Here is a 26,141-nt window from a genome sequence, read left to right as displayed (position 1 = left end):
TAATACAACCAAAATAATACTCAGAGGAAAATGTATAGTTGTAAATACATTTATTAATGAGTATTAGTAATATTAATTAAAAGGCAAACACAAAAACAGTAGTAAAGGAAGGAATTTGTAAACCTAAAGCTAGGAATTAATAGCAGTAAATTATGAGAGAAAAATCAATAAAACAGCAGGCAATAAATGAAGCCAAAAGCCAGTTCTTTGAAAAGACTATTAAAAGAGGAAATTACAGCAGGTAGGAACGAGAGAAAGCATAATAAACAATATTAGAAATTACAAAAGAGATTTCCAAATAAAAGTTACTTGGTTCAAATATTCAATTATGTTCAAGGTTATGAATGGAGTATGTGAAAAAGACTACTGAATTTTAACTTACTGCAAACCGAATAACATTCAACAGTGGCTGCCAAAAATGTCAACAAAATTAAACTGAATAGAAGTAAGGAGAAGAGGGAATATTTTGGAGTATTATGTTTTATTGTGAGCCTAATAAATAGAGGAACTTTTAAAAACCATAGGTCAAATAAGAAGATGACCATGCTAAAAAATGATCTGGAAAAGTGTCATGTGAGGAATGGCTGGAAAAATGGAGGCAATTTAGTCTAGAAAACATTAGGGAATTTTAATGGTTTTCTTTAAATACTGCAGATTTGTTATGTAAAAGACATACACATACAGAGAGAGAGAGACACTTGGTGTTAATTTGTTCAGATGTCCAAGAAGAGGAATTTAAGAAATTAAGACTCTCCCTATGTCATTTCAAAAGCTAAATCAGAAACTAGATGATTACCACCTATCAGGATTAAAAAACAGTAGATTTCTATGTAAAGTACAATACTTGACCACTTAGGCTACTTCAGATTTTGTGATTCTACAATATGAGCTAAATACTTTTTGTTGCCTAAGAGGACCGAAAAAATTAAAAACTCAAACTTTTATCCCCTAGATTTTGGATCATTCACTCTGCTTCAATAGTTTCAAATATTATACACATTTATCCTCATGACTTTTATCTTTGTCTTACATGCTTCCTTTTAGGTTTATTTGTCCATATACAGAATGCTCCTCTGTCTTACTTTCCCCTCATCCTACTTCATTATAATATGAAAATATTTCCCAACTGATTCAGATGTGTCTTCCATACCAAGAAAAGCATGACCTTCTCTCCATTCAACCTCAAATACATTAATCAAAATTGATTTCTTCCTACTTCTGCAATCCTAGAGAAACAGTTTACTGAAAATGGAACAAATAAACATAAATCTGTTTTAACAGAATATATATTAAAACAATTAAGGGGAAAAAAATTTCATCTAAGAAACACTGTCAAAAGGGACCCAAACCCATAACAGTTTATACCCCTCAAAGGTAAGTGAAGTTTCTACCACAGCTGATCTCCAGTTTTTAAGTACCTAACCACGTAGTAATAAATGACCAATCTTTTCAGAATCTAGAGAACTGGAAGTTCCACTTAAAATTAACATTTTTAGTTTACAGACAGAGTCTGTAGTTTAATTTATAGAGAGACAAAGAGCAGAGAACTGCCAGTATAATTCCTTTCTTACTCCCCTTCCAACCTTACTGCAAACCTCACTTCCACCTCCTCTTCAACCTACTTACCTTCTCAAACCCATCCCCCAAAAATTATTCCATCAAAGGAATCAGTAATATATTTCATCTCTAGTTTTCCTGATATTAACAGACAAACATAATTGCATTTCTTTATAAATAAACACCCTCCTATCTTTACAGCAATGGCTGTATATTCTTTATTTTATATAGTTCTATTTTTATTTCAATTTTTTGTTTGTTTATGCAATATTTCAGGCACAGAAAAAAAAATAATATTATAAATGCCTGGCTACTCTTTACCCAGCTTTTGAAATTAAAATATTAAATTCAATAGAATGTCTAATTAATACATCCATTTTAATTTTAGACTCTAATTCACCTGCTAAAATAGTGATATTAAAATATGTGGAAATGAAAAGCTATGGATGGCACTGGAAAACTTGACCATGTTACATGTACAAATATACACTTATATCTAATTTATTTGATTGAGCCAAATAAGAAAGGATAAGCACTTTGATTCTGAATGGTGAATTCAAAGTGATGCATTTACACTACAACTTTACAGTTAAGTAAGGTTACAAAATGTTATCTCTCTGCATGTACCAGTTGGTGTCACTATAACTGAAAACATAGTAACAGACTATAATGAAGAGATCAAAAACTGATTTCTATGTAATTTGATATCATATACATGAGTAAATATGCATACATGAAGTCCACTGTTAGGTCATTTTAGTTCAAACCTGGAGTACATTTGAGAAAATGAAAATAACATTTTTTAAAAGACCAAACCCAAATCCATTTTCTTCCTGAAAACTAACATTTTACAAATTACCAATCCTGATATTACTAGAGCTAAAAGCAAACCAACAAAACTTCCAATGGTAAGAGATAAATATAAGGCCTGGGGGAGACGAGTGGGAGGGGTCACAGAAAAAGGACCTGAATCTCTTACCTGTGGACAGCTTGATATTGTGAAAAAGACTTCCTCTTCTGTAAACCACTGCTACTTAGTTCATTTGCATAAACATTAAAAGCTAATGCAGACTTCTAGGTCAGCCTTCTTGAGCCTAAATTCCTTGTTTGGTTCATACTCATGAAGAAAACAATACAGTAGGTTGGCTACATATTAAATTTCCTTTCATACAGTGGTTCACATCTGTTATGTAGTTTGTGCAGCAAACATCCCATTAACCACAAAAGCCAAAAATACGCCAGACAGTATGTCAATGAAGCTCAAAGAACACATAAAGTACATCTTCCAAATGACTGTTGCAAGTGAAGATGCCTAGAATCAGAATTCTTTGTACTGCTTTCTATGCTGCCAACTATTAGGTCTGCAGCAACTGTGTGCAGTTAAGTACCTCCCACATATTACCCAATACTATCAATAGGCATAAATCTATAAAAACAATATACATAAAAGCTTAAGAGGTTTATAGCTTATTATTTTACTTGTTCATTATCAAATGTAGAGGTTTCACTACCCATTTTCTAAAGCATCAACTCTGTCCTTTCAGTCCAAAAGGCTCAGTTCTTACACATTCCAAACAGAAAATCCATGACACATATTATTTGCTGCCCTAGCGCAGCCAGACTGCAGTCACAGCTAGCTGGCGCCAGTAAGAGTAATTTACATAAAGCAGTCCTCATTTCATGACCAAACTATAGGAGAATACTGCTGAGAAAACCCTCCCCATTTGTTACCCTACAGACACTACTGACTGGTTCTAGAATATATCTAGTTACCCATTTTATAATTATTCAAATCCAAGTAATAAAAGAAAACCAATTTATAATTCTTATATAAATGAAATTCCACCCCACCAAAAATATTTTTAACTCCCAGAGATACTCAAAACTTTAGTTTACTTGTGGCATGAGTATGATTATATAAATTCACTGGTTGCTATTTTTACAATCACGGAAAAATTAAAATTCACATTACCTAAAAGCTATCCTCACTCTACAGCTACCTTTCAAATTTTGTTAACTAACCAATTAAGTTAGTAGATCATCAGGTATCAGTATTAACATGGTTAAATAATTCAATATATTTACCCCTAGTTAATATTACTAAAGCATGCACTCAGTATCAAAACTCAAGCATGCAAAACTACAAATAGCTACACAAGAAAATATTTTATCAGTGGGGCATTCTCCCTGGACCTCTATCATTCATATATTGCTTTTATTGGCCATATACAACTGGGCAAGAGTTGAATCATAATCTACGAGATTCTTGATTTAAATGTTTGTCATTTTATTTTTATCACATACTAATATGTGATTTTACATTTCCACTGCTATTTTCCCTTGTTATATTAAAAGATATATCATATTTCATTTACAAGTAACAATCCAGAAACCAGTTTAGAGTCATATCTGAAAAGATAATGAAAATGTACTTAAAAATGCTAACTAGGGACTCTCCAAAAACATGATCCTTTTATTAAGTATTCCTTTCTGTCTTAAAACATAGTTCTTAGATTACCCCTGTTGCATAATAAAGATAATAAGGCTGTAAATGAGAGGAATAATAAAGGTATATGTCAATCAGAAAAGGTACACTTACGTGGATAATCACAAATGTTACCTAGGTTATCATCATAAGCTACAATTTTCCTGAAACAACTATATTCTCTTCTCAGGATCTGTGACCCACTAAGCAGATGATAGGACTGAGAAAAATACAATGTGTGTAATCTCACACAGGAGACACTATACTAAGTAACACTTGGTGAGAGGAATGATCTTATGCAAAAAGAGCTAAGTATCATATATTGATCATAAGATCTCAGAGTTGGAAAAGAGATATTATTTAAGTTCTGTATTCCTAGAAGTTGTTAATTCTTGAATTCTCTTTTCTCTAAAGGAATTCTCTCTTCCTTAGTTTCAACTTGTATATGCATCCAACTCTTTGAAATAAAGTACCTAAAAATAAAGGGCCCTGAAATCATTTAGTATAGCATAAAACACAATACACATTACAAGTATTTAAATACTATTTTTTAAAGGCAAAAAAAGTTAAGCAGTGGACTAATTAATCCTAAGAAGCACAAATGCTCTACAACCTACTTACTGAGGTGCCAAGATGTTGATTTAGCTCACTGCTTCTAAAAATAATGGCAGTAAGGACCAGTGTTTAATTTCCAACACATTACAAATCAATTATTCTGTAAAAATAATTATTGCTAAAAATAAAATTTAAAAGAGATACAAAATATAAGCCTCATTTTAAAAATTAGAATCAGCAGACAAAATTACTTTAGTCAGATTGATAGAAAAATTTCTCTCTCAGTTATGAGGACCAGACTGAACCAAGTAACACATTTTAAATAGTGTTAATTTAGATCCTGACTACCTATTCTACCCTGCCAAACCCCATTCCCAATCCTTCAGTGTTCATAACCTTTTCATACTTATTGTCTGCCCCCTCTTCCCCAATGTAAACTCCATGAGGACAGGGATCTTACATGCCAAGTTAAAAGAGAAATAAATAAAAAATAAATCTTAAAAAAAAAAAAACAAACACTGCCTGGCAAATAATAGGCGAATAATAAATATTTTTTAAATTTGTTGACTCAATAGATTGATTCACAGTCCATTTTTGTTTTTATTTTACAAAGCTGACTTAGCACAAATAAGAATTCTTGTTTTGTTCCCTTTGGGCTCTTTTAAAGTCTTCACTCCAGAATTCTAAACAGCTTGCTGTCTGGCATTGGGTCTGTAAATTAGCTAGGCACCTAACATGCCCCCTTGCCTAAGAGCCTTTTCTAACATACTCAGTAACCCAGATTTCTCCCTCATTCCACTCTTCCTGAAAAAATAATGTAGAAGGAGGGATGGAGAGAGAGAGAGAGAGAAAATGTGCTGGAAGAAACCTTGAGAGGAAAAAGTAACCAATATTTACGCATACTAACTTGTGCCACACACTACATTAGGTGCTCTATTATTAGTTACCCTCACTTAAATCCCAGTATCAACCCTGAACAATGGAAACTATTATCCCTGTTTTAAAGATAAGAAAACTGAGGTCCTAAAAATAAATAACTTGCCCAGTCCCATAAAAATAATACCTAAGATGTACTGAGCACTTACCGTAAGTAGACATGGTACTTTGAGCACATGTGTATTTCCATTATAAACCTCTAACTAGTGAGTGGAATAATATGGATTCACTCTGACTCTGACTCCACTGTCTCATCTAATCCTCATTTAATGCTCAAGGACTGGCACAAAGAAGTAATTTATCTAAAATTACAGTTACTTAATAAGCAGTATCTGAACAAAAATGATCTTTTCCTGGCTTCTATACTAATGCTTTCCACTATGCATGCCATGATACTTCTCTATGCAGCAAAGGAAAGCAGCAGATCAGCAAGCACAGCACCTTCCTTTCAAGACGGCTCTATTGGGCAGTTGGGTCTGACCAGTTTACTTCAAGGGAAGGCAGAAACCCTCAGGTTGAAGCAATTCCTCAGACTTCTTTAAACCTCCTGTTTCAATGAACTCATGAAGGTTCGCACAATTAGTACCATTTTCCATCATTTCTATATTCATGTATTAATGACTAACAAGAGTCTTAAATTGTCAAGAAAACACTTTGTGAAAGCTCTAATCTGAACAATTCAAAAATAATAATTTGTCTAAATACACTTTTAAGCTTTCTCCCAACACCCTTTTTCTTTTGAGGGAGTAGGTGTAGAAAAGCAAGGAGGTCAATGTTTCCTGTGCCTGTTAACTGTGTTTTCAAATTTTACTTAAGTTTTCCCTCTAATTTGAAAGCCATTTTCCAAAAAGGAGTAACATTTCTTCAGCTCTCAAATTATCAATGCTATGGAATTTCATGCTTGCTAAGAAGCTGGCTTCTACTCTGGATGCAAGTAAAATTCAACTTCAGGTCGGATCAAGATTATAAATTATCATGTTTCATGAATTATCAAGGTAGTTTTCACATAGGCGTAACGGTGAATATCAAATTAATAAATGTAAACAGAAGTGGATTTTCAACAAAAATAGTAACTTCATAATGCCTTCTGAAACTATCTAATCAAGTATACTTTCGAAGTTTAAAAAAACTGTATGAAACTTATTTTAAGTACTAACACTTCTTTTCTCAACCAATATATGCAAAAACCTTTTATAAAATATATTTACCTATTCCGTAATTTGTTCATCTTAAATTTGATTTAACATTTACTTATTTAGTATTATCAAGAACATCAAGTTGATAGTGATATCTTTAACACAGTGATAACATTTATAGAAAAGAGGACTAATTATTATCATCATAAAAGACCTTGAGGTACTTTTGCATTTCTAGCTAATTATTTCTTCACCTTCAATTTTCATATTTTATGAAAAATTTTCATTCTTCATTTTATTTAAATTTTCATCCTTTAATTTCTTTACTTTCAACTTTCATCTGATTCCAGGAAATGTTACCAGATCTCTCCTTCATTCAGCCCCATGCCACTCCCAATACAATGGAAAATAAAATAAGGCTAAAGGTTACCAAAGTTGCCATAGTTCAATCCAAATGGTAAGTGATTTTACATATGCTAAGTCTCTCCTACCAAGTAAAGTAGGCCAGATTTTACTTATTTTTACTTTCTTCTGGGTCAGAAGCTTTATTTTAGGTATTAAGTCTGCCAACAATCTGTTAAATAAGAGGGATTTCAAAAGCAACTGCCTACAGGGCTAGGCAGGCAAGGTGAATTAGTGAAGAGAGCCAGATGTAAGCAAAAGTAGACACTACCTAAAAGAGGTAGCAGCCACTCAACTGCAGATTATTGTTCTCAAGCAGAAAGGCAGACCCAATCTTGTATCTGAAAGGCAGAATATCCAGATTTTTTCGGGAAATTTGACAACTCTACATGTTAAGAAGTAGAGAAATGGGACAGTGACGAAGAGGGTCAAAACAAGTCTGTTGGCTACCAGTTTTTGAACCATTGAGAGTTTACTGTTCTTAAGATTTTCATCTGTATTGAAATACAGAAAACTACAGGCCCTAATTTCAAATAATCTCTTTATACTAGTAAATCTGGAGGACTCGGTCAGATCAGAGATGAAACATTTCTCCTACTCTTCTAATTCTGTAATACCTCCATTCTATACTGGGTTTACTTAATATTATTTCCCATTACCCATATGCAGCAAAGGATAGCTAATTTATATAACAAGTAGGACCCTGTAATACAAACATGATTATGTAACATTCCAAGTAAATATATTGATGTTAGTTAGCATTTCTTGCTTCTGAAACATAAGTTATATGAGAAATCCCCCATACTTTAAAATATACCACAATTCCCTGAATATTTGAGAAGGAAATCAACTGATAACCATGCATGCAATATTACTGGAAAAATTAGCATGCCAGATTATCTGTAGAGTATTTCACAGTATTATTCACAATCAATGTAAATTGATCCTCAGCATATCTTGCCAAATAGATAGGAATCTCCCCCCATTTTATAGAGAAAACAGTAAAAAAATGGAATGTATTGGCTAATATCAGAAAAAAACTGGCCAAAACAATATTCAAATATAGGTTAAGTTTAGATTCTGTTCAATACTCTATCACCTCAATATTTCCCTTAGAAACTTATGAAAAAGAAATGGCTTATGAAAGGCTATTATATGGAGCAAACAAATGAGGCCAGGGTGACCAAAATAATACCATAAAACCTCAACTGTCCAGCTCCCAGATTTACTATGTCCTCAATTATTTAACTTAATAGCTAACTTGAAATTCAGCAGAGAAAATTTGAAAACTGTCACCAATAATCCCAGTCAGGTCTAGTTTATGCTTACAGTTGCAAAAATGCAACATGACACTGAAAGAATTAGTAATACCTTATGGATTACCATAAACTCTTACCAAGTGATAATCAGTGAACTTATCTTGTGAGGTAATAAATTTCAGCCGGCAATAGAAGGCAAAAAGAACCGATCATTAAAATCACCATGAAGACCAAACTAAGTTGGTCAATAATTTCAACCTAGCCATTTTTCTCCAACATTTGAAAAACACAGGGTATAAAACACTAAAATCTCCCAAGACTGCCAACTACTCAGACTATGAAAGGCATGAGGGAAGAAACAAGATTAATTAAGGCCAAAGCTCATTCACCTGTCTATGTCATACCCACTCATAATGTTACTGAAAGGAAAAATGGGTAGAAATCCTTGCCTGTATTGATATTTTTTCTTTTTTAGAGGGGCAAGCTCACATGACTGGATTTACATAAACTAATGTTCAAAGTATGAAAACCTACCACAATGGATAGCCTACAAGTTTCCAATTCAGTAAGTTAATAAAAACGAAATAAACAGGTGAAAGTTGTTAATGAAACCGAGATAAACAGTGATCCCAGGATATTTCTTAGGTCACTGAACAAATGAAAAAAAAACAATTACTTTATTAAAAATAAACCTTAAGAACAAGTTGTATAAACAAGAGTTTTCAGCAAAGCCACAACTTTAAACCGCTAACAAGTCATGCAAATACAGATCTTATACCCTATACCTCCTTGAAAAAAAAAAAAACAAAAACGTAAAGGAGATGTGTTACAGAATGCATTACAAACTAATTTACACAGTAGTACTTCAGTGGCCGGGAGTCTACAAATAAGCTAACTATATCCTGAAACTAATAAATATATTTACATGTGACCTCCTGTTTCAAAATTTTGTTATATTAGCCTAATTGTTCTCAATTTATTAGACTTATAAATATAACATTTAAAAATATGTACCCAACAATAAAATACTATATTTTTTCCTTTCATAAATTGGGGTCTCACATAAGAATCAAATGAGCAAAAGTTACTTTATTAAAAGAGTTCAAGGGGTGCGGGCGTAACTCCGTGGTTGAGCGCCTGCTTTGCATGTATAAGGTCCTGGGTTCAATCCCTGGTACCTCCTAGAAAAAAAGAAAAATTCTTTCAAAACTTACTGTTTTATGATATATTTGTCTGAGACATATTCATAACATTCTACTGGTAAAACCTGGGAATGTACTATTATACCATTTAGGAATTTTAATGACTATTACAACTTAAGAAAAAGAAATCTCTTAAGGTCTAACTGTTCTGCTATCTAGAATATTAGGTCAATAAAAATTTCATTCTCCCACCTTTCTAGATAACTGTGGAATTACAATATCTCAATAAACATTTTTATTTCAGAACAATGTTAAGAAAGATTTTTGAAAAAACTTTTTTAATTTGTAAAATTATTAAATTGTATTACTTTTAAAAATAGCACTAATTTAAGTTAAACCAAAATGGGCATAAACAAAATCACTTAAGTAACTAAAGTAACCAAGTATTTAACATCACTTCTATGTTGGGTCAGAATACATTAGTTATAGAGAAAATGTATCAGGCCTAGAAAAAGTAAATTTATTTCTAAATTCAAAATCTGAATAAATGCCAATTTAAGCAAAACATAAATAGAATAAAAAAGTTAAGGACCATAAAAATATGAGAGTTAGATGGAGGAGGAAGCATGATGAAAAAGAACTGGAACCATACTACCAAAAAAAAAAGTCTTATAGTATTAAAAAATTTTCTTGCTGTTACTAGGATTTATATATTCAGAGGATTAACATTCTTCCCAGAAAGCTACCAAATAACTCCTTAAAAAAAAAAGAAAAAACATCACTCTTCCTGCAAAACAAGGCTTATTTATACCTTCTTTAAAAAAAAAAAAACCTATTCAAATGATATAGTTTGTAATTTCTGCAAATAAATATCAAACTAAAATATCCAACACAAAAGGAATATTACGTTAATTAAGGTCAGAAAAACATTACTGTGATGATCAAAAGTTCTGGCATGAGACAACATAAGATGGTGTGAAAATATAGGAATTTAACCTTTGACCTCATCATCCTAAGTACTGTTTCCATAAAGAGGCTTAAAGGTTCTATCAGTAAATATTTACTTCAACTTTTTACCAAACAAGCTCTAAGTTCAACTTCCTCTATCAACTCAGTAAATTTCAGATGTTTTTTAATTTGAATGTTTAAGGTAAAGAGTAATTGGTTCTTACCTCTGGTCCTGATGCATGTTACAAGTCTCCTCCTGGCATACTTGCTGTCTAAGCAGCTACAAAGACTAGGTCAGCAGCCATTTTGAGACAGCTGCACCGTCTCAGTTGCACTAAAGTGTAATTAAGATGGCTGCAATGTGCACTCAAGAACGCACAGTGAAAACTCAGCTATGTATCAAACAAAGCCCCGCCCACTTTGTCAGCCTGCAGGAAACACACACAGACAACAGCTAATGCATATACTGCAAGGAACAATGCAGCTACTCAGGACACAGAAAAAGAAAACAGAAGACAGCAAGCCAGTTTTGTAACATAATGCCTGTGAATCCCGACTTGCAATACAGACTGTGGGTACATCCAGATCCCAAACAACTTGAAATCCATGCCACATATTAGCAGTTACAGAGATAGAGCCAAATCACACAGAGCAAACATCAGGGAATTTGCTTGAAAGAAAGCCTCCATTTCAATCCAGAAAAAAAAAGTCAAACTCTGTTCAAGGCTCCACTTTTTCTTTATTTTTATTTTTTTTAATTTTTACCTTTTTGTAATACTTTTATCATGGAAAGAATATCTATTTTGTAAAGTCTGGAAAATTAGGTTTTTAAAATCTTGATGATCATTTCATCAAGTTAATTTCAATATATAGAAGGCTAATTAAAGATTTTCCCCCATAAAATCTAAGCCCTAAAGTGCTCAAATCGAGCAGAATGGTGAAAACTTGCATTTAAAATCTTAAGAATCTTGGCATTATTATTATTTAATTATCTTAACATTATTTTAAATAACAGCTGGGGAGGAAGTAGAATCATGAGAACTAAGATGGCAACAAAGCTTTTTTTGGATAATTTACCACAAAGACAAAAATTATTTCTTCTCTTTGGTAGTCTGCATGGTCACAAAGGCATCCCCAGATGAGTGATCTCAAGACAAATTACAATTCGTACCCTGCCACAGTTCTCCCAATATTTTTATACAGCTGAAAAGCAAATAAAAATAAAGATCTGGACACCTCTGAGGAAAAAAAAAATAGAGAGCACAAAGGCCAAAATTCAATCTGAAAGGGGGTATATTAACAAGACAAATTTCAGAGATCTCAACAAATTTGTCTTAGGGAGCAGTACCATAGACATCAAGAGAAAAGGAAGACAAAAGCACAGAAAGGACCTGTTTGCTTGATCACTCACATCAGCTAGGGAATCTACCTTTTCTTTATCTCTTCCACATCTACCTTCCTCAAATTTAGCTGCTCTGTGCTAGCTCATCTCTATCTATCACCCAGACATAGACATTCATTTGAAAAATTTAAGGGTGTGGAGGAGGGGTGGGTAGGGGTAGAGCTAAAAAGATTGGCCCCAAGAGTTGACAATTGTTCAAGCTGAGTGTGGGCACAAGGGGTTCATTATTCATTCTCTATTTGTTTTATATTTTGAAATTTTCCATATAAAAGTTAACAAAAACAAACTACTCAGCTTTTAAAGGGACTTTGACTCTTCTCCTTGAGGCAAAAGGGGTAAAATTCATAAAAACTGCTTTAAATACTGTACTGTTTCAGAAAAAAAGAAAAAGGTTACTGTTGATCTAAGCCACAGTAATTGTTCAGATACAGCTGTGATTCTCTGAGGGCGGCTCATTAAAAGCAAGAGGTTGGTAAACTGGGAAGAGGGAAGACATTACTGCAGCACTGCAATCTGAGTAAGGTTAATGGGGAGACAGCCAAGAAATTTAGAGATGCCTGATGAACAGAAGCTAACATTCAGGAAGAAGATTCTTTGGGGGAAATTCACCCTTACCGGCATACTGCCCTCATTTTCCTCCTTCCCCATTGTTAACACTGTCTTGTCTTAGAAGCCAATGTAAATCCTTGCTCAGTCTAAGCTTTCCTAAATGCTATAAGCTCAGTCTAAGCTTTCCTATGTCTTATAGCTACTAATAGCTATAAGAGCTACTTTTCAGCTAACTTAGATTTCAAAATAATAGACAATTTAAGTTTCATCGTTGTACCTACCAATCTTCCTCCAGTTATTACAATTATCTTACTACCATTTTGCTAGATTTTCTCTATTATCCCAAGGCACAAAAATGTGTGTGTGTATGTGTATTTTTTTACAAGGGACTTTGGATGACAAAGATGTACTGGATCAAGTCTTCAGAAAGGTTTTATATACCTAATAGATCAATTATTTCTCGCACTAATCCTACAAGGTAGTTTTATCTCCAACTCTTGCTTGATGAAACAGATTATGTCCATTTGTCTGTCTGTCCAAGCCAGATGTGATTGCTCTCTCAAGATCTCTTATGATATCCTTATTATGACTTGCCACATTTTATTACTTCTATCTCTTAACGGGTCACACAAGTAGTATTGGGAAAAAAAAAAAAAAGGTTCCCATGTAAAAGGTCCAGGGTTTGACCCCCAGTACCGCCTAAAAAAGCAAACAAACAAAAAAATCCCAAATGGCACAGAACTAAGTGTAGTCCACTACTACATTTTCTAATGTTACACAATTACAAACCTTTATATATGAAAACTATTGAAAATTCCACAGAACCTAAATAAAAGGTTTTACTGAATTTGGTGCCAAGTAATATACCTTTATGCTTTTTAATTACAAGTTATTACTGTCAATATTATACATATTAAAAGAGACAAGGAATATTAGAAAAGTGTTAAGATGGTAAACTGACAACACCTAATTACATTCCTTCCTTAAATTCCACTAAAACTATAGTGAAGATTTTTTTAAGACACAAATCTTTAAGAACTGGGAGAAAACCAACAGAAACAATATCCACAAATATTTTGGAAGCTAAAAAATAAGCAGAACCAGTGATAACTAAGTACTCCCCAAAATGACAAATTCCAAGCTGCAGTTGGGACAAACTAAGAACTAACTTGATTTACATGGCATAATCGTCAAAAAACATAGGAAATGGAAAGAACAGGCACCTTTGGAAATGGAGGTAAAGAGGGTATAGGATTGTGTGCCTATAAAAGGGAATACAAAAGTAAGCTGTTTAAGAAGCAGTAAAATATCCTAGCTGTCCTCCCCAATTACAATGTCTACCCAATACCTGCACACGTGCACGCGCGCACACACACACAAACAAATCAGCAAACAAAAACTGCCTTGGAAAAATACTTTAGATGAAGTCGCAGTTAAAGGTGAAAAGAACACACACACACACGAGAGAGAGAGAGGGATTAAGCGATCTAATGCTGATTGCAGAGACTCCAGGTTCTCCTCCTCCATTAATCTCCCCTCCAAGAATGATGACAATCAGACCCTTTATCTCTGTGTGAAAATGGAAGACGATTCTCTGGGAGTATCTGAGAAGCCAAAGAAATAAGGCTTCTAGGTCTTGTTGGGAGTTCCCCTAAAACTGCCCATACCTAGATCAGCCTATAGTGAAGTTGAAAACTGACAAATCTACTGTCCCGTATCACATTATGCAGTAAGCCAATGAAGAAGACAAATGAAAAAAGTTTCTAACATGGAACACAGAGTAAAATCATACAAACAACAGTAACAAAAATGAAATAGATAATGTAAGAAGAAAATTTTGAAAAAAACTCAATATCCACAGAGTAAAAAAACAAAAGATGTTGCATTCATAAATCAATAATTAGATACTACAGGCAAGGAGTATTTGGAAAAAAATAGAAATTCATGAATGTGATAGAAAGAATGAAAAATCCATTAGAATAGGTTGATAAAGTCAAAGAAATCTCCCTGAATGTAGAGCAAAAGACAAAGTTGCAAAAATTCTAACTGAAATAAGGAGAAAGGCATTACCAATGAAACAATTTAAGGAAACTTTCCAGAACTTTAGGACAAAAGTTGTCAAGCTAAAAGGGCCCAAATGAATGCCCAGCAAATAGTGATAAAACAGACCCCCACCAAGACATATAACAGTGAAATTTCAGAACACTGGAGACTAATAACAGATTCTATAAGCTTCCAGTGAGAAAATCAGAAATCAGAATGGCTTCAGATTTCTCAATAGTAATAAGAGAATGAAGAACATAGTGGCGTAAAGCCTTTAACATTCTGGAGGAAAATTATTTCCAATCTAGAGTTCTATACCCAGCCAAACTATCAATCGAGCATTAATTTAAAATAATGGCACTTTTCGGACCTACATTGTCTCAAAAAATATACATCCTATGCACCCTTCCTCAAAAAAACAAACAGAGAATGTGACACCCCACACTCCCAAATGATAGAACAATTCAGTAAAAAGACATGGCATAGAGAAAACAGAGAAAAGGGATGAAGGGAATTCCTAGGATGGTGAATAAAATTCCAAAGATGACAGTTATACACCAAAAGCAGAGAGCAACTGAACCTGGCTGGTACAATGAGAGTCAAGATCCTTGCTGTCCCTGTATGACGATACTCATGTTTGTTTTTTAAGTTCACAACTTATATATGTATTATTTATATATGTTTATGTATGAATGATATACTTCAATAAAATTTTAAAAAGATCCTTGCTGTCACTGTACCTGAAAACAAAATGTGTAGACCAGAAATTGTCTTCTGAAATAAACATGAAAAGATCCTTAGTAAAGTACTGCACTAAGTATTCTTAATTATTACTATTAAATGGAACAGACTCCTAGGTACAGGCATCCAGATATAAAACTAACATCGTCCTCAGAAATCAATATCATTAAATCTATATCAAGGGAATGGTCTGGGTTTCCTTGATTCTGTTAGTCCAGAGTAGACAACTGAATGTAAACAGATTACAAGGTCAGCAAAACAATAAAGGCCTTGGACTAATGTACTGATTTAATATGTAGTTAATATTTCATTTGTCATGGTTATATGAAATATACACAGACAAGAGCTAATGCATATACTGTAAGGAACAATGAAGCTACTACTCAGTATATAGAAAAAGAAAACAGAGAAGACAGCAAACCAGTTTTGTAACATAATACCTGTGAATCCCACTTGCAATAAAGACTGTGGGCACATCCAGATCCAAAACAACTTGAAATCCATGCCACATATTAGCAGTTACAATTAAGAGCAAAGGCACTACAGAGCAAACTTTCTTCTTAATTTATCACTACTCTCAATTTAAAATATATTTTGTACAAATAGTAATTTAAGTAACATCTTGATCCAATACCTTCAGAATTCAGGGAAAAAATATACTGTGAAAAATCTTAATATAGATTATAAGCTAACAAGCCACCAGAATATTTTAGGAATAATGATTCCTTAGAAAAAGAAAACTACTTAGAACTATGATTATATAATATTGCATAAACGACCATGACAGTATCCCTTTACTTTTTATGAATCAATTTATATAGTTTCATAATAATGTTTTCCTTCCTACCTGGATAAAACTGAATAAATCAAATTTGAAACAATGACCACAACTGTGACACTCAAATATATGTCTTTTAATTAGGTATGTCAGGGAACAATGATTGCATGTCAACTGTAGAAATTATGCCAACACTGTCCTCATAGGAAATCAACTTGGTATCTCTTCTGTAACTTTTAGAGCCCCAAATTTATAGGGAATAAAGACCATTACTTCCTGATAAGGAACACTGACAAGTACGGAAATTTCAGATAAACATGATATGATATGCCTTAAGTTTCCTAGGGCTGCCATAACAAAGTACTATAAACTGGACAGCTTTAAACAAGAGAAATTTCCTGTCTCAAAACTCTAGAGGCTAGAAGTTCAAAATCCGTAGAAAAGAATCCCTCCTTGAGGCTTACTAGCTTCTGGTGGCTTGTTGGCAATTCTTGGGCATCAATCTGCCTCAGTCGTCACATGGTCCTCTCCCCTACTGCCTGTGTCCAATTCCCCCTTTCTTATGAGTATACCAGTGATACTGGATTAGGGCCTACCCTAATCCAGTTTGGCCTCATGTTAACTAGTAACATCTTCAAAGACTATTTCCAAATAAGGTCATATTTACAGGACCAGGAGTTAGGATTTGAACATGTCTTTTGAGGAGACACAATTCAACCCACAACAATTATCTTAAGAGTTATAAGTACCACAGTGAAAAATTTATTGAGATAAAGTGGATGGCTCCTGTTTCTTGATCTCATAAACTGATAAATAAGTAAATTGTAACATTTTACAAAACATCCAGAAATTAACTCTTAAAGTTCAAATCAAACGAATAGTGTCATTAACCAGAAAATAGAGATCTATATTCATTAGCACCTCATGAGATGCATATAAATAAAATGATCAAATAAAATAACAAAATAAAGATACAGAATCAGAAAACTAAAACTTACATGGTCAAAACTGTGCCTTAAGTGGCAGAAACTTGGCCACAAGGAAAGGTTATGAAAGAAAAACTGATATTTTGCCTCCATTTTGAGTGACCTTGTTCAACAAATCTCACAGTTGCAGGGGGTGTGGGGAATGGAGGAGGAATGGATTTACACCCTGATATTTAAAAAGCAATGAAGAAAAAGGGTACTTCTGTCTGGATCTAGTCCCCAAAATAAATAATTTCATCCCTGACTTTGGCCATGATGGGTATCTGAAGAAATGGATAAACTTTGCAAACATAATTAATGTGAGAAAATCAGTGCTTTTTCACCATGAAGAGGTTTACTACTGTAAATTTAGTGACCTTATTCATCTTGTGGGTTTTTTTCTTCTAAATGTCTTTATTTTTTACTTATTGAGTCAGTCCTAAAGCCTACAAACCTCTTTGCATGCAAACTACTTTTTTAAGTGCTTGTTTTCCTTACCAGTAAGTAGTATTAGCAAACCTACTTTTCTAAATTAGTTTTTTAAGTTTTCTCAATTACTTTTTTCTGACAATGTTAAAGTTTATTCCTTGTTTTTTACATATTTTAAACATTTTAATGCAACACATCATATATCAAATGACTTTGTTTACTTATACAATTTTACCATGGAGATAATAGTAGGTATTTTACTTTAGTAACAGAAGGAAAAAACTATTTTTCATTGTTAAAATGAAAATGGAAGATTCCCAGTGGAATCAAGATAACTTTTCATTACTTTTTTTTTTTTTTAAATATGGAACACTTCACGAATTTGCATGTCATCCTTGCGCACGGGCCATGCTAATCTTCTCTGTATCGTTCCAATTTTAGTATATGTGCTGCCGAAGCAAGCACCTCAATTACTTTTTAAATACATTTAAATTCTAGCTCCAAAAATGAAGACTACTATTTTTCTATAAATCTCCCTACACTGCAGTATTCCATTCTAGAGCTGCCTCTTAATAAGCATTCATTATAAATTAATTGATTCATCAACTGATTGGAGTCAGGGAACAGAAATGCATCAGGTATCAATGCTAAGCACTTTATATATCTATTCTCATTTAACCCTCATAACAAAAGCTAAGTGTTATGCCCATTTTACAGATAAGGAATACTGCTAAGAGACAATAATTGCCCAGGTCTAAATATGTAACTACCATTCTTTCCACCTCAATATACTACTTGTATTACTAACTGATTTTTGGAAAAATTTTTGCTACTTTATTTATGTATACCTTACAAATTTAAGCTGGATCACTTAAAATAACTTTGGTGGGGAAAGGTGAATATTACACAAACTTAAAACTCAAAATGAATATATCATTTCATCTTCTCAAGCCCATTAATGTGCATACAAATGTTCTTCAGAGTTATAATTTTAGAATTTCTTATTGATAAGCAATACAGTTCATTGTTTTCTTATTTTCTTCCCTTTTATTGAATGAGATTGAAAATTTTTCCAAAATTGATTTGCTATTTGTAATTTTTCATATGTAAAGTATCTGTCAAATTTTTTACTATTTACCGGTAGATGCCCATTTAAGTAAATTACATGTTTGACTATTTTAAGAAAAGTTCTGGGGAAGAGCTATAGCTCCATGGTTGAGCACCTGCTTCCCATGTACAAGATCATGGGTTGAATTCCCAGTACCTCCTTTAAAAAAAAATTTATATGCATCCAGTACATCTAAATGAGAAATGTATGGTTTTATTCAACTGTTTTCTTTAGTTTTTAAATTGTTTATATTTTCAATTATTAAATGTACAAAATAAAGTTAAAAAAAATGCTCAGACACCTATGGAGAATGAGTTAAATAAAAGGGTTAGAATATCTTACTCTCTCTTTTTTGCACCTCTACCTAAAACAAAGGGTTTCTATTCTTTCAAAAAGCATGTATTTGACTATTAAGTTAGGCAATATGGAAAGCAATCTTATACTTTTTATCATAAACTAATTAGAAGGGATTTGTCTTTAAAACTGACATTTGTCAGGTACATCAAGATATGATTTCTAACCCCAGAAAGCTTATAAAGTATAACACAAATAACTAAAAGCATGATGGAATGGAATGTCTTTTTTAAAAGATACAAAATAAAGCAAACGAAAAGGGAAATTAGAGAGAACTTTCAGCTGACAATAACATGCTTTATGGCAAAAATGACTCTCATTTATCAGAATCAAGGATTTATATCAGGGAGCTATTTGCAGTTCCCCCAATTATCTTCTTTCCTATCTCTGCAATTTTGAACACGCTATTTATTCCCATTATCAGGAATAGCCTCTGTTAATCCCTTAAAAGCAACTTCCCTAGGAAGATTCCTGTGATCTCCCCCAAATAGAGTCCCACTTTATGAGCTGTACACAAATACCTACTGTTGTACCTATCACATGCTATGTAGAAAGTTACTTTAAATTATTATTTATGAGCAGACACAACGAGCTAACACAACAAGCTAATGCAACAAGCAGATACAACAAGTAGGGAGCAGATGTGGCTCAACCAGTTGGGTACCCGCCTCCCAGAGGGGAGGTCCCAGTTTTAGTTCCTGGTGCCTCCTAAAGAAGACAAGCAGACAATGAGCGGACATATCGATCAGAGCAATGAGCATAAACAACAAGTAGACAGACGAGGGAGCCATCTCAGGGGTGGGGGAATATTTTAATCAAGTGTAAGTTTTGCCTATTTTCATGGAATGTATATAACCATAATCTTTTTACCTGTATATATTACAAAGCCCTTAAGTATCACACTTTACATCATGAAATGTATACATAATTATGACTAGAAGAAAATAACAATCTGCTAAGCATGCAAACATAAACTCAACTTTCAGAATGAAGCAAGTAATTTAAACAAATGCTGTTACTTATTATACCTACAGTCTTTCATTTCTTTTAAAATTAGCAAATTAATCTGCAAGAATAAAAAATAATACACTGAGTTTCTTAAATTAAATTGAAATTCCAATTCTTGCAAAATTAAGCTAATCATGGTTTAATATATTTTAAGGGAAAGCAGAGAGGGGAAGAGTTCTACCAAATAAGATAAATATTTACAAAAACTGGGATCTCAACCACAAAATCATGGGTACAAAGCTCCCTAAATACCATTTCAAAAGAAGATATAGTTATATCTGGACCTATCTCTAAAAACAGAAAAACAGTTTTCAATATCAAACTATGACTTACACTTCTCCAGTTTATATAGCAAAAAAAAAAAAATCCTATTTTTTCATTAATATCTATTTCTCACTTCTTTTAAAAAATCCTCTAGTTATGGCTGGACACATATTTATTCAGCTAAACATTACATTTCCTAGACTTCTTTTCCCAGCTAAATATGGTCCAATGACTAAATTCTTACCCATAAAACATTGAGTCAAAGTAACACATGCCAGTTCCAGATCATGCTCTCTAAAGAAATGAGTGTTCACTCTTATACTCTTTCTCCTTTGCCTCTGGCTGGTGAAACTTAAAGTTCTACAAAGAGATGTCCACAAAGAGATAGAAGCCATATGTTAAGGCAAAGCCACCTACAAACCCTAAACAATTTTCCTGTGTTATCATTACATAAGAGAGAAATAAAATTTATCCTTTTTAAACAATACAATTAGTATCTCTCAGAGCATCTAGACATTCTAACTAATTCAATTATTTCCTGGCAACATTTACACTTAAAAAAAAATAAAAGATATTCAAAGGTGATCCCTCTTTCCTCTTCCATTCTTCCCCACTTCCCATTTTTCTTAAGACATACAATCTAATAACGACACCAGGGCAGATACATTACATTCCTAAGGCTTCAAAGCCTTAGCTGAGCAGTAAAGTCATTCAGCATTATTCCACCAAACCCCTTTTCTCCTGGTCCCCAAAACCAATGGATTCCCTTCCTACATTCTAAGTGTACCTTTCCTCAAAATGGAGGGCACTCTCTGAGAATCATTGACCTGAGAAAAGATCCTTTTACAGCTTTGACAGCTCTAAGGATCACCATTCTAACATAAGATTCAAAATTTTTATAAAAATGTAAAAGTGCCATGGAGTGATGGACACTTAATTCTTAGGTACCCACCAACACAATTGTTCTCCAAAGTATTAGGGGGCTATAAAAGAAGGTAAGAAGTAATATGTAATAGGACAGTATCATGCTATCTCACATTGCCATCTTGCAATGAGCTCTCTCCCAAACTAAAGGAGATGTATCTACAAAATAACGCAAAACACATTTATAATATTTTTTGTTACCTTTATTTTCCAGACTATCACTTTTATCTAGGTACAATTATAAAGACAAATTCTCCCTTCTCAGGAAAGCACCATCAACTGTAACCTCCTTAGGCCGCCTACATTTTTTGGAAGGCAGCCAAGGAGATGCCAGAGTCATAATAAGGACTCAAAATTCTAAATGATCAAAATTCAAAACTGAAAATATTCACACTATATAAATAAGTCATCTCATTTGGCATGATATTAAAAACTGAAAATGCTTCCCAGCACCCATACACTTGAACTCCAATACTAAATGGTTTCCTCCACACAATTCAAAGCAAATATAAACAAAGTTTAATTTTGTGGAATTCATTACTCTGATTGGAACAAGCTAAAATGCCAGAAGAAACCCCTGATTTATTCTGTGGATTGTAGGATAACATGAGAAAGAATATTACAAAGTAAGTTAAGTTATAATGTCTCTAAAGACACCTATGAAACCAAAAGGGCAAGAATCTTTGAAAGAAAAGGTTCACTAGTGGATAGGTAATTTCTAAGAGCTCTAGGGAACTAACAAGGATGATATTTTTATAATATACTGTTTAAATAATGCTAAAACACTACCTAATTTTTATATATCATATGCTCCACAACTGTTGAGAACTCAAGGTAGGAAATTTCTCCTCAAACTTTCAATGTGATTCCCATGAAAAACTAGTATGCCACATGAATACATCTTTATATGCCTCAAAACTTTTAAAAATTGCTAACAAAAACCTTTCTAAACTAAATCATATGCTTCTTTGCCTTCTTGAATAGGATAAACATAACTGAATATTCTCAATGATACAGAACCATTAATCAGATTGATCAATTACCATAATGAACATGCTATATAAACACTGGTTCAGCTCTGGGAAAACAATTCCCAAAGTAAACTGCCTCAAACTTCAATTTTTAAATTCCTGCTTTTAATATTTAAAATCCAGCCCCTCTCTTCACTATCAAGATGCCTGCCATAACTTCTTACCCCTATCTATATGCATTTCCCTAGTAGCATTTCTCTTTCCCCTAATTTGTTACTGCTCATCTATTACAGACTGAGAAACCAAGGATCATAAACTGTCAGAACTATTATAAGTTCTCCATTAAGGGCAAAGATTGCTTTTTTTAAAGTATAATATTCAAACCTTTGCAAGCAGATTTGCTGGAAGAAAACCCAGAGACACTTGATTTTAAAAAGGTTAAATGTTTAAGAAAAGCAAATAATATCTTAACATTATTATTTCTATTTTCATTTCCTTGATTTCACTTTTCACGCCTCCACCAATTTTCAAGTTTAACTAGTTCAACAATAAGTAAAATATTTTTGACAATAACCTCATTTTTTCCTGTACCTACTATGAAAAAGATAAAGTAGAATTACAACTGAAATAAATCACTATCAAGATGATATTTTTCACAGCAGTCCGCACAAAGAATAGATTTAACAAAGAATAAATTTACACAAAAATTAGGAAAACATCCATACAAGAGAATAACATAAAATATTCTTATAACAAGAATATTAAAAAGAGTTTTATATGTATACGTATGGATAAGACTCCATCCTGGCCACAAAAGAATTAGATTGAAACCTGTTTTCTCCGTATCTAAATTTCATATTTGTACTACCTTTTATGTCACCATGTCCTAAAGCAGATTAAAAGGAGAAACCCAGTCCCACATGATAGTTAATTTCATGCATCAACCTGGCTAGGTTATAGTGTACAGCTGTTTGGTCAAGCAAGCACTGGCCTGTTACTGTGAGGGTATTTCATGGATTTAAGCCATTAGTCAGTTGATTGTATCCATGACTGATGACATCTTTAATCAACAAAGGAGACAGCCTTCAATAATAAGAGAAGTTTCTCTCAATCAGCTGAAGGCCTTAAGAGTAGAACTGATGATTTCAGCAATCAGAATTTCTATCTCTACTTCCTTCAGTCAGCCAGCTTCTCCTGGAGAATTCAATATCACTAACTTTCAAGTTCCCAATTTGCAACCTGCCCTACAGAATTCAAACTTGCCAATCCCCATGGTCATATAAATCAATTCCTATAACAAATCTCTTAACGTTTATACACACATACACATATCCTGTCAGTTCTGTTTCTCTGCAGAACCCTAATACATCCTATTTTCTCCTAATTCACCCTTTTTAACATTTTATCACCAACAAGAAACCAGGAAAATAACATGTAGTGAAGTCAAGGTATCTCAAATTTTCCCAGAGTCCCTAAAAAGTGCATTTTGTGGGACCTATAAGAAATGTATCATATTCGTGAATAGAGATGTAAATTCGCCCCAAATTGAGGTTTACTGCAATTCTAAGCAAAACTTCAATTGATTTTTTTAAAAATTTAAATAAATGAATCTAAAGTTCATCTGCAAAACCAACTGATAAGACTAGATAGAAAAATTGTGAAAAGAAATTGTAAGTATTGTCCCTACTATACTATCTTTATATAGTCTGTGGAGCTACAGTAGTTAAAATAATGTGATACTGCTCTAAGAACAGGGCCCAGATACAGGGGTTAACCATATTTTAGATTAGATATTCCTTTGAGAAGCTGAGAGTTTAACCCTTTCCCCAAAAATGCACATATGCAAACTCACATAAAATTGTGTACATTTTCAAGGGGTACCATGAAACTCTTTAAGACCATCTATAGAACCCCCAGAGGTCAATGAACCCTACGTTAGGTATCTCTGGTTAATGAAACAAAATTGATAGCACAAACAAAGTTAAGAACTCACAGTGAAAAGAAGCAATTCAAACCAGTGAGAAAAGATGGATCCCACATAAAATTCTGAGAAAACTAGATATTTGGAAATGGATACTATCACCCCATCTTCATGTAAAGTCAAAATAAATACCATAAAGAATAAAATGTTCTTTTTTAAAAAACATTATAAAATCTAAGAAAAAATAAACCAAATGGATGAACATTTAGTTTATCTCACACAGGGTAATATTTTCTAGGTTAAGAAGCACTGGAAGATATCACAAAGGAAAACAGCAGTACATGTGACTACATAAAAATGTGAAACTTCTGAATATGTAAAGCCATAAACAACTTAAAATGTAACTGATAAATTAAAACTGCTGCAGCAAATGCGAAAGGCAAAGGACTAATATCCACAAATACCTGTTACAAATAAACAAGAAAAACTCACCATTAAAAAGTCAAAAAATTAAAGCGCTAAATCCACAGAAAATGAGAAAAATGCATAGGTAAGGCACAATAAAGTTCAATTTCACTAGTTATGAAAAAGTTACTGAGCTACTATTTTTCACCCACCAAATTGTTGATGGCATGGGAAATGCTTTTCAAAAAAAGAAAGACTGTAACAATTCAGCAAATTATCTTAAAAGCTCTGTGGCATTACTCATAATAGAGAAACAGGTAAGAAAAACAATATTCAACAAAAAAAAATGTACAGCAAGTCACACAAGTCACAGTACATCCTTATTTGAGGTAGCAACGTTACGCAGCCATTTAAAATCATATTTGAAGAATATTTCATAATTTGGGAATTTTTCACAATATAACATTATGTAGCCAATAAAAAACATTTTAGAAGAATGAGAAAATACTCACAATACAATATTAAGGAAAAAAGGAAAGAATAAAAGTATAATCCCAATGAAAAAATAATAGATCAATATTGATAGATTGATCAACTACAGAAGAGTTCACAAAAATCACCAAAACATTTAGATTGCTTATTTCCGAATGTTGCCAATTCATTCTCAACATTTCCCAAATGTCCTCTAAAAAGTTAAAAAATAATAAATTTCTCACACATTCAAATCATGATTTACAGAAAAAAGATAAATTTAATGGTTTATAACTTAATCATTCAAACCTGTTTATTCTAGCCAAAGTTTGATGATGTTTAAAATTCACAAAGCTAGAAAGATTTTTAAATAACATCACTTAGTATTTAGTAACCTAGCCTTAATATTTATTTATGCCGCATATGTGTCAAAATTTTGCGGCATCATAACTACCAAATTAAAATTTCAAAATATGCTTATTAAAATTGGCAAAATTGTCCTACCAATAAATACTTACATTGAACACTTCATTCTTCAGTGTTTTCAAGAATCTTATGACTTTCGACATTAACTTGAAAGGCAATCATTTGTATATTCAAACTAAAGCCAAACCTTAAATATATAAACCAAAATATTTGTTTTCTGTTAAGTTCAAAGTATACTATGCCCTAAGACCAAAGTTCTTTTCTTAACCTAAATATGTATGTAAATACAAACACAGACACACATACGTACATACATACACACAGATGTTTTTTTAAATGACATTTTCAACTTCAAGCCAGTCTACCCTGAGGGGGAGGGAAGGTGGAGAGTGTAGGGTAGCCACCCCACAATATAAAAGGGACAAGATTAAACAATTGCCTCTAAAGATATTTTTGCGTAGAAGTGCAGGAATTACATACAAGACAAATTACCATCAGATGAGGGAAAAAAAGAATCTTTCCTATCATTCTATTCTCTCTCATACAGTGACATCATTTAAATATCCACCAACCAAAAGCATCCTTTTCAATTACATCTAGTTAATACTAAGGCGATTTGTTTAAGGCCATAAAAATGTTCCCAAACTGACCAAAATTATAAAACACTACCACATTGATGGAAGATTGATTTAATTTTAGTTATATAACCAAACAAGTAATAATTATACATACAAATCACAGATAAAGTTTATGAAAACCGTTTTCAAGTTTTTAGCCTAGTCAGGAATAATTTGCACAATGGGAGAATCATGAAAATCTCAAAATAACTTCACTCAGAGGAGTTATGATTTAAATATGACACTAGTTGAACTAAAATATTCACTAACATATATGCAATTATAACCACCTTCATTAAGAAACTAAAATCAGGCACAACTTAACTACTAAGAAAATTAAAATGA

At 32.9% G+C, this 26,141-nt stretch overlaps 1 protein-coding gene and 1 non-coding gene across 14 annotated transcripts in view; both read right to left on the bottom strand.

Moving 5' to 3' along the window:
• ATF7IP (activating transcription factor 7 interacting protein) overlaps positions 1-26,141 on the bottom strand; it is a 111,960-nt gene that overhangs the window by 84,278 nt on the left and 1,541 nt on the right. For 2 of the 13 annotated variants that reach the window (XR_009182088.2, XM_004460325.5), the window contains exon 1: positions 10,645-10,984. The exons of 4 other annotated variants lie outside the window; for them this stretch is intronic. Coding sequence is in view for 2 of the 9 variants with exons in the window: in XM_004460325.5 (XP_004460382.1) it covers positions 10,645-10,661 (17 nt within the window). In the remaining 7 variants the exon portion in view is untranslated. Of the gene's footprint in view, positions 1-2,536; positions 3,148-9,418; positions 9,512-10,644; positions 10,992-26,141 lie in introns of those variants that run through there. 7 more of the 13 variants (XR_011646672.1, XM_012525862.4, XR_011646670.1 and 4 more) reach the window with 7 other exon arrangements.
• Positions 17,686-17,792, bottom strand: LOC111764598 (U6 spliceosomal RNA). The gene has a single exon (XR_002797172.1). It is a non-coding gene; the product is annotated as a U6 spliceosomal RNA (small nuclear RNA).

This window comes from Dasypus novemcinctus, chromosome 20 (genome assembly GCF_030445035.2).
Source record: "Dasypus novemcinctus isolate mDasNov1 chromosome 20, mDasNov1.1.hap2, whole genome shotgun sequence".
NCBI lineage: Eukaryota > Metazoa > Chordata > Mammalia > Cingulata > Dasypodidae > Dasypus > Dasypus novemcinctus.
This window is presented reverse-complemented; position numbering and strand designations above follow the sequence as displayed.